The sequence below is a fragment of the Miscanthus floridulus genome, chromosome 3 (genome assembly GCF_019320115.1).
Source record: "Miscanthus floridulus cultivar M001 chromosome 3, ASM1932011v1, whole genome shotgun sequence".
NCBI classification, from domain to species: Eukaryota; Viridiplantae; Streptophyta; class Magnoliopsida; order Poales; family Poaceae; genus Miscanthus; species Miscanthus floridulus.
In genome coordinates, this window is record NC_089582.1 from 93,799,998 (window position 1) to 93,816,334 (window position 16,337).

Here is a 16,337-nt window from a genome sequence, read left to right on the forward strand (position 1 = left end):
CGTAAGTCCAAACGAGAGATTGACCTCCTGGCAGAGTGGATTCCCTAAGAGTGCGGCGCTGCTCGGACCCATGAATTTGTTCCTGAGTTGTACCAAAGGTGACCCGAGGCAACCACTAATCAGGTTGATAGGGTGTGTGTTAGGAATAATTCCCCAGCTAGGTAGGAATCGATTTGAGTCGCCATCTCTCCCGGATAGTGAGAACTTGACTGAGCAGCGGCAACGTAGAGACACTTAATTGAACTTGATGGTTATAATGATGATGATGATGTCACAACATTATACCGGATATGGTTACTAATGTTTGGATTATAATCAAGTGCTTGCTCTAGTATAGGTGCTAATCTAGTTGACAGGTTAATATTGGTAACTTGCTACTTAGCTAATAATGTAAATTATGCTCTTGTATCATTAAAGCTTTTATGCAAAATGGTTGTCAAGCGAGATCCACTGATAAAGCCTTGCATACTCTTTGGTGTCATTTATTTTTGGTTTACGATGGGTAAGTCTAGCTGAGTACATTCTCGTACTCAGGATTTATTCCCTCTTGTTGCAGATGTCACAACATAGAAGATGACATGCTGGGGATGAAGACTAGATCATGGGCATGATCTTCTATGTTATCTTATCATGATGCTTTTGCTGGATATGACTATGGAACTGGCTTGTATTTGAACTAAGTGTGTGTGATGGTTTCAAACTACTTTGCTTCCGCTATTTGTGAACTCATGTTGTAATAACTATGTGAACTCCGATGTATGAGATACTTATGAACTACTTGTGAAATGGATGTAACATGTGGCTTGTTATGTTGAATCACTACGATCTTGGTTGTATGCAACTTGGTTTGAAATCCTTCATGGTTTCAGTTGACTACTAGGTTTATATGGGTTCAAGTATGACGGTATGATCACTCCGGTGATTGCTTTCATACTTGTGCTCTTATAAATTGGCTAGTTCGGTTATAGTCGGTCCTTGTTTGTCTCATGAATGGTCATGGCCACCAGCTCACGGTGACCCTGAGGGAACGGGTGAACGATCACGCTCCTCTGACCGGCCGGTGCGTTTCATCACACTCAGAGTAGGGGGCTACGAAGCCAACGGCGCCTCCAAAGGGTGCGGCGACTACGCCCGCTTCGCCTCTGATTCGATGGTGGCATCTCCACTCGCGGCGCGCTTCCTTGACTTAGGAACATCACCGCGCATCTCCATACCACGCCTACCGCCGACGGGTGCGGTCGTGGGCTCACGGTGCTCCACCAAGGTCACGATAGCACCCCTATCTCCCTCATCCTCTAAGGCACTCACGTCGTCACCATCTCCATGGGCTCCTTCGACTCGAGCTCCATCTCCATGTCACTTCGGCTCTCGCCACCCCGGACCCGGCGATTGATCTCCTCCTTATCGAACCTCCTTTGGACCTTCTTGGCTTTCTTCTTCTTCTTCTTGGCAAGCGCGGCCTCCCTCTGGGTAGCTTGTCGAACCATGCCATCTGGCTCTCTTGAAAGATGCGGCCAGGATTTATAGCCCGTGAGTCCCTTCGAAATGGGCAACTTGAAATCAATCAAAACATCAAAACAAGAAGGAAAAGGTCATGGGAAAAAGCATGCCAAATTGGATAGCTTTGCGGCATGAAGGGGTCCGGGCGTCCCTTCGAGGGAGTCTTCATCCCTCAACCGCAGTGCCCGACCAAGATAACCCTGGACTTCACGGTCAGGATTCGTTGGGCCAGAGTATTCCAAATCGGCCGTATCCTTTCCCCTAGTGGGGCAACCTGACGACAAAAGAAGGTGTGGAAGACCCGTAACCCATCGAGGCCATTCCGCACGAGCTTCTAAAGCTCCGACTCGATGCTCACTAGCTTTTACTATTGACGGGAAGGACCCCACGTCCAACTTTCTCTCTTCTTTGGCCTCCCCCCGTAAACGTCAAGAACGACGCCTCCACTAGGTTCCTGATATAGAACCATTCGCCATGCCACCCCTAGATGGACTCACTAGGGGAGTACATGAGGTAGGGGACCGATGGCTTCAGCCTCTTCTGTAGGGCAAACCCCCCAACCAGTGCGGTTCTAGGCGGTTTCCACTCGGTCAGGGCTCACCCGATGAAGACTCGCTAGAATAGATCCACATGTGGCTCCATCCCGAGGAAGGCCTCATAGATGGTGATGAAGCCGGTGATGTGCAGCACCCCAGTTGGGTTGAGATGCTACAACTCTAAGCCCCACTTGTTGAGGAGACCGCGCAGAAACCAATGAGCGGAGTACCCAAGCCCGTGCTCATGGAATGTGAGGAAGGAGATGACCTCATCAGACCAGGGTCTTGGAACAACCTCCCCCGACATGGGAGCCCTCCAGTACGCCACCTCCACCTCCTTCGATGGAAGCAGCCCCTTCGCGGTGAAGTCGGCCAGCATAGCCTCATCCACGTTGGAAGGCCTCTAGTTCAACATTGCACCTCGGATTTATGAATGAATCTGTCAGTTTTTCCTCTCCCACGCTCTACCCTCCTCTCTCCAAGAAACCCTTGTGGCACATGAACATGCTTGGCAAAAAGGAGGAAGGAGAAATGGTAGCGGTTGAAGAAAGGCAAAAGAACGGGAGGAAAACCCTCTCCCTTCCCCCTATTTAATGCGAAAAGGCGTGCGGCGGGACATGGCCCTGGCCAACGGGACATGGCCTACCTGACGAAACGTCGCCTGGCTAACGGGACGTGGCCTGGGTGGGGCCCACCACTACCACAACTCAAGCATGGGAAACGAGGCGCAACCACACGCAAATGACCCTCCACCTTCCTAGGCAGGGTTTAGAGGGGCCCACCGATGGAATCTCCATCAAGGAGAGGCCAACGGGTCACTTGAGTCGATGGATGGCTCGGGCGGCTACTGAGAGATAGGTAAGGAGCATTGGGATGCCCCATGTGGGTTATGTCGACCCCATCATGAACGACGAACATGGATCCCACTCGGACATATCCGATAGGAGCTCTCAAGACCCATCACTTGAGCCATCGAGGTAACTTTACCAACCCCCTTTCTACTTTCCCAGTGCATGAGCATTCATTCATCCATTCTCATGCATGCATTCATACATTCAGTCATATATTCATCCATACATTCATCCCATACATCCAAGCATTGCATATGCAATTGTTGCATCACAACGCTTCGCATCACGTCACGAAGCGATAGTCGTCTCATTTGACGACCGATCAGGGTTCGAAGGCTGGCCCGTAAAGGCCTTGAGGCCACCTCGTGTCAAACAGAGTCAGGGGTCAAAAACTAGATGAGCCCTAGTGGCCCTCGCCCAATCCGCTCAAAAGTAGACAGGGTTATCTCAACCTTCTTGTTCGATCCTGACCTCAAGCCATGCCCATAGAATCTCCATCGATGGGAGGCCAGCGGGCCACCTGAGTCGGTCTCCAAAATGGCTTGGGCATCTATTGGGAGGTGGGTTAAGGAGAAGTGGAGTGCCACATGAGGGCTATGCTGACCCCATCATGAACGATCGATCTGGATTCCACTTGGATATACCCATTAACAAGCTCACCGAAGCTCGCCACTTGAGCCATCGAGACAAGTAGCGTCAGCTCAACCCCTTCGGTTATGGAAACTATGGATGGGGTAACGCAGGAAATCATGCGATCGACCTCGACTAACCCCTAGTGGCTTGGGGGCTCAAGCTACTAGGTCCCTACTTAGGAACCCGATCGACCGCACAGGTTGCGGTCGGAACGGACACAGGCAAACACCCTGACTGGAAGAAACACAAGAGTCCATAGCCCTAGAAAAGAGTACCAAGGTGCTCAGCCTCCGATCGACTCCCCAGTCGGCCATAGGCTCGGGGGCTACATCTACCTTCGTCTTGCTTGACCCTTGGGTGCGTGCTCCATCTCGCCCGACCCTTGGGTGCGTGATCCATCTCACCCGACCCCAAGGCCACGGGATCTGTCTTGCCTGACCCTTGGGTTCGCGCTCCATCTTGCCCGACCCCAAGGCCGCAGGCTCTGTCTCACCTGACCCTTGGGTCCACGCTCTATCTCGCCCGACCCTAAGGCCACGGGCTCCATCTCGCCTGACCCCTTAGGTTCATGCTTCGTCTTGCCCGACCCTAAGCCCGCGAACTCCATCTCACCCGACCCCTTGGGTTCGTGCTCTGTCTCGCCCGACTCCTCAGGTGCGAGCTCTATCTCGCCCGACCCCAAGGACATGGGTTTTGTCTTGTTCGATGGCTACCCACTACCTTACACTCACCGGGTACGCTCGTGCACACCCTACGGAAAATGGATTACCAGTGAGTCTTCTCCTCAGGGGCTAGGTGCCAATATCCCTCCAGTGCGCCTCCGCGGCCTTCGCCAGTCCTCCCCATAGAGGCTGGGCACCCATATCCACTCTACGCGCCTCCGCAGCTTTTGCTAGTCCTCCACATGGAGGCTGGGCACCTAAATCCTACTCAGTTACCCTACGTAGTACAACAAACCGATGGGGAAAAACATCAAAGTTCCAATAACAGCCCACCTCCACGCCATGATGGGTACAAGAATTACAAAGCAAATTCAAGCTTTCATTAAGCTAAAAATACAAGTCCCTGGCTTTTACAAATATCACGCGAAACGTGTGTGAACAGCCCCTTCACGGCTTCATAGAAGTCCCAAAGGGGCTTGGGGGCTCCTGTCGGGTTCATAAACCTAGGGCCCCCAATGGACCCGCTTCCCTACAAAACTCGGCCCAGCAGGCGGCGTAGCGACAGCACGTGCTTAGGCCGACCCAGATACATAATGACAGGCCAAGATAACGATCCGATCCCTGACCGGAAGGCCTGGCCAAGGTGGGACCATAGTCTGACTCTAACCCCCTTCTCCGACCGAGGATACGCTGGACCTCTGCTCATTGCTCTTTCCTGACCGACATGGTCAGGACCGACTAGGAATGACTGACCGGGGACACAAGCTCGATGTGGGCCTAGGGAGCAGGCAGAGCAGATAAGGTAAGGCGCTCAAGTCAACCGCAATACCGAGGACTGTACCCTGTTATGACCTACACACCTGCAGGACGGTGCCATCGGGGCATGTCAGGCGAACACGGTAGAGCCTGTCAGATGTGTCTAAACATAAATAGTATTATGGGCGTCGATGGCCATCCCATACTCAATGGTGTGGGCAACAAGACTAGGCAGCACACGTATACACTCTCTCTCTTTTTCTCTAACTTTAAGGCCATCCCCTTCAACTATAAAAGGGGATGAGCTCTCTCCTAAAAGCCCCCCAAAGACTGGTCAACTCGACAGCTCAATAGCTCTAGGAGTCGATAGCTACACAGTCTACATGCTCTCAACAACAGATAAGCTTGGACACATAAAGCATACGTCCTCTCATTCCTTACTCGTTTGTAACCCCACAGCAAACTTCGAGCACCTAGGCTCAAGAATAAAGTCACTGACCGTCCTCAACTGGACGTAGGGCCTGTTGCCTAAACTAGTATAAATCCTGTGTCATTGAGTGCTAGGCCACATCCGATCACAACGCACGACAAAATTATAAATATTTACTTATTGGTCACTTTTCGCACCGACACCTTGTCTTTGGTAGCTTGCTCCTTCATATGGGCTTGAGCCCTAGATACCTTCTTTTTATAATTGGGCCTTCACCGAAGACATTGATGTTCTCGAAGTAAGCAAAGTAGTCACCCTAGATACCTTATTTTCATAATTGAGCCTTCGATGATGACATCGATGTAGTCGAAGTAGGCAAAGTAGTCGACATAGGCGAGGTAATTGCAGATGATAACGCCATGTCTTCAAGCCTTCACTCACGGGCGCTAGGCAAAACATTTTGTCTTTGGGCGGATTGCTTGTCCAATGCGCTCCTCGCCAGTCCCTCTTGTTGGTTGGCGTTTGTGAGAAATTCTTTCACGTGCTTGAAGTAAATGATGTAGACGTGGTTGATGTCTCATATTTCATAGATGGAGATCCCCCACTCCAGTTGACGGCGAAGGCGAAGTCAAAGATGCCGATGGCAATCCTCCGCTCTAAAATGTTGGCAAAGGTGAAGTTGAAGATGTTGATGGCGATCCCCTGCTCTAAATTGGTGGAGAAGCCGATGTCGATTACGTCGAAGCTGATGGTAAAGCCCCTTGTGGGATGTTTTGACAAAGGCATAGCCAATGATGTCAAAGTTGGAGTCGAAGCCCATCGCTGAGCGAAAGATGCAATTCTTGGAGAGATTGCTTTGATGGAATACTTTGGTGTCTTATCTTGTTCTGTTTCATGGGGCAAAATGAGCGAGAGGCATTGAAAACAGCCCCTCAGTTTTTTTAGATTTACTTTGGTGCCACCCTATTCCTTTTGGGGCGGGGGGGGGGGGGTTGAGAAGTCGCAAAATGAGTCCTCGTGTTTTTAGATTACTTTGTCCTCGACTCGCATACCTTTTGAGGCGAAGGGATGGGGAGTTGTGAAATGAGCCCCTCAACCCTTTTTAGATCGGTCTGGCATCAATCCCCATACCTTTTGAGGTGAGGAGGCTAGAAGTCGCAAAATGGGCCCCTCGGCGCTTTTAGGTTACTCGCCGACCCTTACACCTTTGAGGCGATGGGGCACGGAGTCACGAAATGAGCCCCTCCCTGATAGTTGATGATGCTGGTGTTGATTTGCGAAATTAATTAAAACAAAGTTTGCAAAACTTAGATTCGCATTTTGCTTCTATTGCATGTAATTTTGGCAACGTGAAGTTACTGAGCTCTATCAAGTCATTCTGCTTTTCTTGCTCATATTTTTGGCAACGCGAAGTCTATGAGCTCTTATCAAATCATTGTCTACTTAGAGATTAAAATGGATGCAGGTGGTGCTCTACATCTGCTGCCTGGTTTTGATCTCATTAATTGTATATTGCTAAGGGCGTGTTTAGATCCAAAAATTTTTGGGTTTGGGGTACTGTAGCACTTTCGTTTTTATTTGACAATTAGTGTCTAATTATAGACTAATTAGGTTCGAAAGTTTCGTCTCGCGATTTCTCACCTAACTGTGCAATTAGTTTTTTTTTCGTCTACATTTAGTACTCCATGCATATGCCGCAAGATTCGATGTGACGAGTACTGCGCAAAAATTTTTGGTTTTTGGATGGAACTAAACGGGGCCTAATTTTGGGGAGCCTTACCATGCCATGGCACCCTTTTCGGCATGTGCGACATGCTTATGCGAGAAAATAATTGAATAAAAACCTACAGTACAAGAGAAAACTGACAACATATTTTTCGAACGTTTGCATTGCCCTCGCGTATTTTCAAAAGGTCGTAGTTTTGAACCCTTAGGCTTTTTGATTTGCTCCGCCCTCGTGTATATTTTGGGGGTCAAAGTTTTGAGCCTTTGGGCTTTCCAGATTGCTTCACCCTCACATATTTTCCGGAGGGTCAAAGTTTTAAGCCCTTAGCCTTTTTGGTTTGGCCTCGCATATTTTTGGAAGGTCGAAGTTTTTGAGACCTTAGGCTTCTCGGTTTGCCTCGCGCTCACGTATTTTGAAGGGTCAAAGTGTTGAGTTTTTAGGATTTTTTGTTTGCGTCACTCTGACATATTTTTAAAGGATCCAAGTCTTGAGTCGTTAGGCTTTTGGAATTCGTGATTCGGAGGTCGTGCGCGGGTCCCGTCGATCAAGTGCGAGATGACATGATTTGAGCGGCAGACCTGCAGGTTAGTGACGTGTAATGCTACTGCAGAAAGGGATAAGCTTATGTATAAAAATACGTACTGAAGCCCCAGGCATGCAACATGCAGTGCTTAGTTGTTGGTGTGCTCATAGCTACCGAAAAGATATCATATATAAAATTTGAACAAAAATTTTCGTAAATAGCTTTAGAAGTAAAAGTTCTAAAAACGACAAACGAGAAAAATTAATTAAATATATGACCTGACAGTTTTAGGAACGACGTCATAAAACTATCCACTCGGACCTGTCTTACTAGTCACCCTGGTCGCGCGACCCTTTTCAGTGCCTACGTTTTGGGGCAGGACCGGGGGCCTTTTTCCTTTGTCCCTTTTCAGTGTCTACGTTTTGTGGGCCTTTTTCCTTTGTAATTACGCCTTTCTCTGTTTGTTTGTTTTTTCTCTACGGGCAAAGCTCTTGCTGTCCCATTTACATTGCCTCTCGCACACATGGAACCAAACAGCAACTGAAACACACTACAAATTTACAATCACCGACGGATATGCATATGTGGTAGTAATAATAAAAGTTAAACAGATACGGAGTACTCCCTCCGTCCCAAAATGAGTGACGTTCTCGTTTCTCGAGAAACGACTACCGACAATTATATATTAAAATATATAAATATTTATGCTAAGTAACTAGTATCATCGAAAAGATCTTTTTGTCTAGTTTTTTAACAAATTTATTTGAAGATATAAATATTGCATGTATTTTCTACAAATCGAGTTAAACTTGTGGCACGAAAACCTAAAACGTCACTTATTTTGGGACGAGCGTGCAGTGTATAGCAGCGCACACTCGGTAACAAACATCACCCGAATGAGTTACAGAGTCAACCAAAACACTGCTCTGATGGCAACGGACCCGGGATGGACCCCTGCTGCAAGAACTGCAGGCCGAAGACAACGGCAATGGCCGCGATGGTGAGGTAGGCAACGCCCTCAGCGGCGCCGAGGAGCCTGTAGGGGCCGGCCGGGAGGCCCGACCCAGTGCGCACCTTGGTGGTGGCGGACCACCCGACTAGGCCCACCACGACGAGGTAGCTGACCCCCTCCGCCGCGCCGAGGGCGCCGCCGGGGCCTGGAGGGAGGCCGCACCCCGTCGTCTTCAGCGTGTAGAGGGACCACGCCACGACCGCGCTCGATGCCAGTCCGGCGGCCCCTGCGGCCAGCTCCAGAGTGCTGTCGCCGCCGCTCGGCTCCGCCTTGCAGGTGATGAGGCGCCGCGGGCGAAAGCCGCGGTGGAGTGCGGCAGCGTGGCGGGAGCGGGAGCGGGAGCCAACGACGACCGCGAGGGTCGTGGATGAAGCGGCGGTGGCCGGTATGATGGGGCGGAGGGCTAGAGACGCCATGGTTGTCTCGTCTCGTTTGCCCGCCTTGCTGGATTGGAGTTGGACCAGGCGAGCGAGAGGTTCTCTGAGTGGACCGAAGTCTGGGGCTTATCTTCTCCGTCGTCTGTCTGGATTGGAGTATATATACGGCCTTTTGTCTTGCCTTGTGCAGTTATGGTCGAAATCATAGCTTCATATTTCAAACTTGACAATTGTAAATATTCTGTACCAGATGGTTCAATAAAGTTGGATCATGGTAGTGCCTCGATGGCTTTGGCTGATGTTTACTTTTTTTAACGAATTAGGGAAAAAACGCTACCGATTATATTGATAAAAAAGAAGTTTCAGAATGAGCAAACAATGGCCTCAGAGGAGGTTACAAAAGGAACCTACATCGACTACGACAAATCTATCAACAACACCTCACTTACAACAACACTGCCAGAAGAATACCAGCAACAATAAAAGAGAAGACAACGTCTAACGGAGAGGCAAAGAAACCTTTTCCAGAAAGTCCTACAATGCATGACCTTTTGCCCAGAATGCTAATGTTTAATTTCAGCATCACCTAAATGAGGATCCAGCTTTGTTTGCGAAAGTGGGGTTAGCAGCTTCACAGGGTTTGTGACTTGTTTGTCAAGGGGCAGAGGTACCATCCATGTAACTGAGATTAGTAAGACATTAGGATAATAACAGAAACATGATTCTCTGAAGGCAAGGTGTTGAATGGGGATCAATAAGGCAAAAGTAGATAATATGCAATAAATATATATTTGTGGAAACCCGGTCAACAACGAGTTAAATTCCATCGTTCAAGGGTACAAAAACTGTTAAATCCCTCGCTCTCCTCTCTCCAACACAAGTTAGTCGTTGCTATTCCTTGTAAAAGAAAAGGTTAGTTCCCCTAAAAAAAAGAAAGCAAGAAAAGGTTAGTTGTTGCTATTGCTACCAACGGGCGAGGTCCACAACCATCAGATGGACCACACTAGGGAAGCCGGAGCTATTGAAGCAAAAAAAAAAAGTTGTTTTACTCCTTGGTATATATAGTACATATATAAAGTAGCTGTCGATCGGAGTACCACAAAACCAGAGCTTAGCTAGGGCACCCGTAATGGTTGACTCATAAGTTAGCTCTTAGCATTTTTTTCATATTGTAACAGAAGAGAGAGAAAAGCTAGCTCTTGATCAAGAGCTAGGCTCATACACATTCCAAGATCATGTGAGACTGTCATGTGGGTATAATTATACTATGAGTCATTGCTAAGAGCTAGCACTATTAAAGAAGTTGGTTTAGAGCTAGGAACTGACTTATACCATTGCGGGTGTCCTAAGGTTTGGTGTTTTTTTCATTAATTATTACAAATTTAGACTAGTCTCACACTATCAATGAGTTGGACAAGATATATTTGCCCTTGTCCTAGCGCCTAAGCTTTAGTTTAGTTTCGAGCACAACGGTATTATGCATGCCATGCCTACAATTATGCATGACATCCTAATATCAAGGTATATAACTTTGAACTTTGGTTCTCAACAGCCTTACCTAAGTCACCGCCGTCTCTTTCAGGCCCTCTCGCCCCGCTATCTATGGCTCTTGTCCTTCTTTCTCTCCGGCAAGTTCACCGATGGCAAGAAGGAGAGAAGACCCATCTCTCATTTACAACATCCCTTTAGATCTAGTTTGTTTCGGTTTAGTCTAATTAAATCTATCAATAAAATTAGATGACTTTTTATCAGGGTCTTGTTACATGCGTTGACTTCAACGATTCCATGACGAGGTCACTGTTGCAGGTATCGATTTTATCAGCAGGTGGTCAATTTATGGCCATTATTATCTACAAGGGGAGGGGTGCTCCTCGGCACTCCTGACAAGCAAAGTTACTCTAGGTCATTGATAGGATCGCCTGCGTTGCAGAGGAAATCAAACGTCCAACATGACGCAAGGGTTAGAGGTAATGAATCCGCAGCCTATGATGTACCCGATGATACAACTGATGTTCTTTCATTGCTTTAGATGTGTTTTGGGCATGTCACGAGATCCAACATTCTGAAACTTGTGTGTGTTTAAATAGGCTTATCTTCTTGTTAGCACATCTTAAGCACCTAGAGCAAACCTGAGCATATTATCCTTCTTGTAACTTATAAGCAGCATATATGATGTGGGAAAATCTTGTTTTTTTGGATAAGCACCGATATCGTATTTGTGAATCCTAGGCGGTAGTTGTTACAGATGTCAAATTGGGAGAGCAGATTACATGCTACATTCAGGAACCTTTGAGCTATTAATCCATGTCTGTAGCATCATAAACATTTTTTTTATCTGAGAATAAGGACCCACATCATTATTCACCTTTACTGCAACATTAACCCCAGAGACAAATTGATGGATCCATGAAAACCACAAAGATGAGAATCCTTTTGTTTCCATGGTTTGTTGGGGTAAAAAAGGACCACTTTATCATAGGCTCAAAATCAAGCTTAAAAATGCCCCCATTTAATTTTTTCCTACTCAATTCATGAATTGTTTCGCAAAGGAATGAGACATCTTCCAAATGTTTCTACCAAGTAGGAAGGTCATCTATGATGTCCATACCACCTTTAGTGGTACCATGTTGATCCTATTTGTTGAAGCCTTCATGAAGATTCTGAAACTCACATTTAGTAAGCAAATTAGTCTACATAATTGAATTCTAATAGCTCTTTTTTTACTCTTTGGCATTAATGTTATATTCCCAATGTTGAGGCTAAAAGAGGTAGTTCTCTCTTATAAAAACTCATATCCTGATCTCGCTACACCCGCTGTTGAAATAAGCGATTAAAGAAAACATCATCCCAATGCAAGATTTACCATGGAAAACAAGTAGCGGTGCGTTTTTTTTTTTTACCAAAAACCATTAAGAAATAGAGGTAGTCTGTTCCACTCATTACAAACAATGGCACAAGAGAGGCACCAATCAGGGATAAGTATAGTTGTGTTTTGCATGGGATGATTTGGGATTAGAGAGATGAGATGGAAGCTTAGGGCATGTATAACCCACAAACAACAAATTATCTGTAAGTTTTCTCCAACTCACACATAGACGACTGAAAATACAACTTGTATAATGGACTGTTTGTTTAGCTGTATGCAAATTGTTTAATACTTCCATTTATCTATGATCAAACATAAATATAATTTTTATATACCATTGTCTTGCTTGTTGATACAAAATAGATCAAGCAAATAAGATGAACATGATTGCCATATTATATAGAACCATCAATATAAATGATATATTAGTATAGTTATATATAAAAGTAAAAACTAATATAATATATTTTTTTTTAAAATCAAATAATACATAATAGGATTACATCAGTTTTGTTTAGCTTTCTTTGTTTCTATAGTGCTGCCATAGTGCACTAAATCGTAATAAGATTACATCAGCTTACTCTAAAAATCATATTTTTTGGCGCTCGTACACAGCCTAAGAATATCATAAAAGAAATACTAGATCATTTTTTTACTCCCTGACAAAAGCTTTGCTAGTGGTGAAGCTTTTAAATGTAGTGTTACACTGATATGAGTAACTTAAGTAAATTTTGCAGGATTTATTGAGCACAATAATTTTCTAACAAATACACTAAGGGTCCGTTTGGATCCTTGGAATTAAATTCATTCTAATAATTACAATTTAGACATAGGTTAATTAAGCTAATATGGTTGTATATGGAATATATTTGTATATATATTGTTAGGCATACAAGGGACATACTTGAATGTTGCATTTCTATTATAGGGAAGTAAATTGAAGAGTGTGCTATAAGTTAGAGAGTAGAATAATAGCATAGTGATCTATAAAATTCATTTTCATCTTTCACGCTATGAATTTGAGATAGGCTTATTTGTGAGCTTGGAAAAGTTATGGAATGTCAAATTCTAAGCCAAATAACATAATCCATTAAGTATATTTCAATTCCTCCAAAATAAAAAGATTCAAACGGCCCCTAAGGGTTTCACAAAATAAAAAAAAATATAGCAGACATCCAAGGTGTAACATGTGTTTTATCACTTCTAGGTTATAGTTCTAGTCGAAAGGAACTAAAAAAATTTGAATCATAGTTTTTGTATTTGAACTCAATTTTATTTGGATTTTATAAAATCCCAGCCGGTGTGCTCATTCTATCAAAGGTGTAACATGTGTTTTATCACTTCTAGGTTATATACTATATGTTTTCATTGAAAGGATTGTGACAAACTTTGAATCGTAATTTTTATATTTGATATCGATTTTATATGGATTTATAAATTTCAGCCCATTTGCTAAGAAGCTAATAAACTACTTTCCATTGGAAACCCTAAACTTTATGTAAATCGTAAGATGAACTTTTACTATTTATTTCTCTCTTATTTTATTGTGTCTTTTCACCTTGAACCCTCCACTTCTTTCTATTCTTGCTATGAACTCCTTTTGTCCAAACACATCACGAAAGCACGCATGTACCGCGGAACGGATGCTATGGCCGGGCAGGACAGGCCGCGCCACCGGGCACCGCCTGACAATGGCCACGTTCGCTTCTCTTATAATCCGTCTTTTTAGCTTGTTTTTTTCAGTCGGAACAGTATTTTTCTATCACAACAAATTAGTCGGAACAGTGTTACGAAGCAAACGGGGCCATCGTGTGCTTCTGCTGCTATGAGAATGGGATGAGGAGAGGGCAGGGAATAGAGCAATACTAGCGTCCAGACGTCTAGGCGGACACGTGTCGCGACATCCGTGGCTGCTGCACACTCGCGCCAGACGGGAACCACCTATGCCGCTTCCCACGCCCACAGCCGCACAACACTCTATCCCTCTGTTTTCCACACGCATGCACGGTGTCCTAGCAGCTGTGGCAGGTGAGTCATATTACAACATGTATACTTGATCTATTTTGAAACATCCCGATGAAACTTTTATAATATGCGTCTGAAGAAAGATGAAACACTTGAAATATGCATCTGAAACACTTCCAAAAAACACTTAAAAGACATTGCAAAACATATGCAACATCCTAGCAAGAACGCTTGCAAACATATATGTGAAACATACGCGACATCTAAATAAAAACACTTGCAATATAGTCTGAAAAAACAGATGAAATAATTGAAACAGATGCTTGCAACATACATGTATAGCCATTACAACATATACAATACCCTGATCTACTTTTGTAATATATATACAAAAATACTTGCAACATACCTCTGAAACATCTGCAACAATTAAAATATACGTTTGCAACATAGGAGAAAAAGAACGAGGCCGGTTGATTCCGGCCGTTAGGGTGGGAGCCCACGGCGTACGAGAACCACTAGCACCGGCCGCGCTCATGGTTGCCTCTTGATTCGGCTGGAGACGACATGAGACGCCTCGGCACCTGCGCCCAGCCGCCATCGGCTGGGGTAGCGGCGGCGACGCATAAAGAGGCCAAGAATGCACTGCACGAACCGAGGGAGTAGACAGCATGGTCGGCTTGGATGGAGGAAGAAAGCTAGGGTGGTGGCACAGGGCTCTGGTGCTATCGGCGAACACGAGATACCTGAAGATGGAGAGGGCGAGACGGAGAGAGACGGACAAGCAGAGCGGAAGCCGCGTGAACGGACGGACGCCTGCGTCCGAGTATTTCCGTAGGGAATAGGCAGCGTCCGCACGCACGGGATCGAGTCATGGGTCCTCGAGAGAAAGACGCGGCTGCCGAAGGCAGCGTCTCATGAGATAACGACCCCACCTCAGCTGCTGCTTGTGAGGGTTTTTAAAAATATATATATGCTGGGACACAGACGGCTTAAAAAAAGTTGCTCCTTGAGTCCTTGTCACCTTGTTGTGTATACAAAAAAAAAGGGGGGGGAAGAATTCTGTATTTGGCACCGAAACAAATCACTCTTCCGTATTTGGCACTGGAAATTTTAAATTTTCTTATCTAGCATCAACTTAAAAATTCCTTCCATATATGGCACTTCCGTCCATTTTAGCCATCTGACTTCCTTGACCATGTCAGTTTTTCTTAATAAGTACCAAAATACCCCTCTATGTAATTTGGTGGCACACACCTGCTCGGCAGTCACTACGGGCGAAACTCGCACGCTCGCTCCCCTTCTTCTCCCGTCAGTCTTCTCTTCCTATGAAAAAAAAACAAAACCCTAGATGGAAGCCGGAGGAGATGAGGATGGGGGCGAAGGAGCCGTCGGCCGCCGGCGCCCAGGAAATCACGGCGCCCTTCCTTCAGCTAGAGGCGCCGGTCCCTCAGCCGAGGTCTCCCCATGGTGGCAGATCGACGCACGGGTCCAGCAGGGGTCGCGGCAGCGGGGCAGGCTCGCTGGCCGGTGCTGGCCCCATCTCGCGGGGCGGGGGGCGCGGCGGGGCGGCCTCGCCCGCCGAGGCTGGTTCCAGGAAGCTGCGCGGCGGGGCGAGGTCCTCGCGTAGAGGCCATGGAGCGGCCTCCCCTAGCAATGGTCCTAGTGGAGCGGCTTCCCCTAGCGATGGTTCCAGGCTGAGCTCACTCCCCGGCGAGATCTCCTTCCCCTGCGGCCTCCCGTCGCTCCGCTTCTTCATCCAAGACGGTACCGCTTCTCTCTCACACACACACGCACTCATGAATGAATTGGGCCACGATTGAGTTTTACAGTTGGGCTCGGATCGCTAGTCACTGCTTGGTTCAGAAATGGGGAAAAGGGGGGGACTGGGAGCAATGTTGCCATAGCGTACATTGTATATAGAGATTGTTGCATGTGACCTCTTGAAACTCACATGATTTCTGATCTACTGCGCAATTTCTATGATTTGCAGTTATACCATTACACTGTTAACCCTTGCTTTGTGCGGGATTGGGAAGAATTGCCATGATTTCGCACAGTATGCTTCATTCGTTCATTCCGGGGACATTGTTTTCTGAAATCTCATGGTTGTCTTCGTCAATGGCGATGTGCTACTATTACCTGTGTTATACTGTTATGTGTCAGCGCTTGTTTTATTAGCTAGTTGTAGCTCGAGGGGGTCCGCAGATGTTGCCTGACTTTCCTGTCCTCTAGTAACTCTAAGTGGTGCTGTATTACTACAATATTCTGAAGAAGCACAAAAGTGATGATTTGTGGGTGTGTCTGGCCCACTAATGAGTGTGTGCTTGACAAATAAATCTTTAGTGCTTGTGCTGTCTTTATGATTCACAAGCGTTAGGGCTTTAAAATCTGTGTTGTTTGGTTTGTGTTGAAAGTTAAGAAGTGGTTGATCAACCTTGAGAAAAGCCATGTATGTAGTGTGATTGATACTCTTATGCATAGAAGAGCACGCTGCTTG

The 16,337-nt window shown here is 46.2% G+C and overlaps 1 protein-coding gene across 1 annotated transcript; it reads right to left on the reverse strand.

Annotated features, from left to right (window-relative positions):
- Nucleotides 1-8,211: 8,211 nt before the first annotated feature.
- Nucleotides 8,212-9,122, reverse strand: LOC136546154 (uncharacterized). The gene has a single exon (XM_066538125.1). The coding sequence runs from the start codon at nucleotides 9,043-9,045 to the stop codon at nucleotides 8,527-8,529; it is 519 nt and encodes a 172-aa protein (XP_066394222.1). The 5' UTR covers nucleotides 9,046-9,122; the 3' UTR covers nucleotides 8,212-8,526.
- Between the last annotated feature and the right edge of the window lie 7,215 nt (nucleotides 9,123-16,337).

Excerpts from the sequence above, each read along its gene's own strand:
- LOC136546154 (XM_066538125.1), bottom strand. The coding sequence starts at position 9,045 with ATGGCGTCTCTAGCCCTCCGCCCCATCATACCGGCCACCGCCGCTTCA.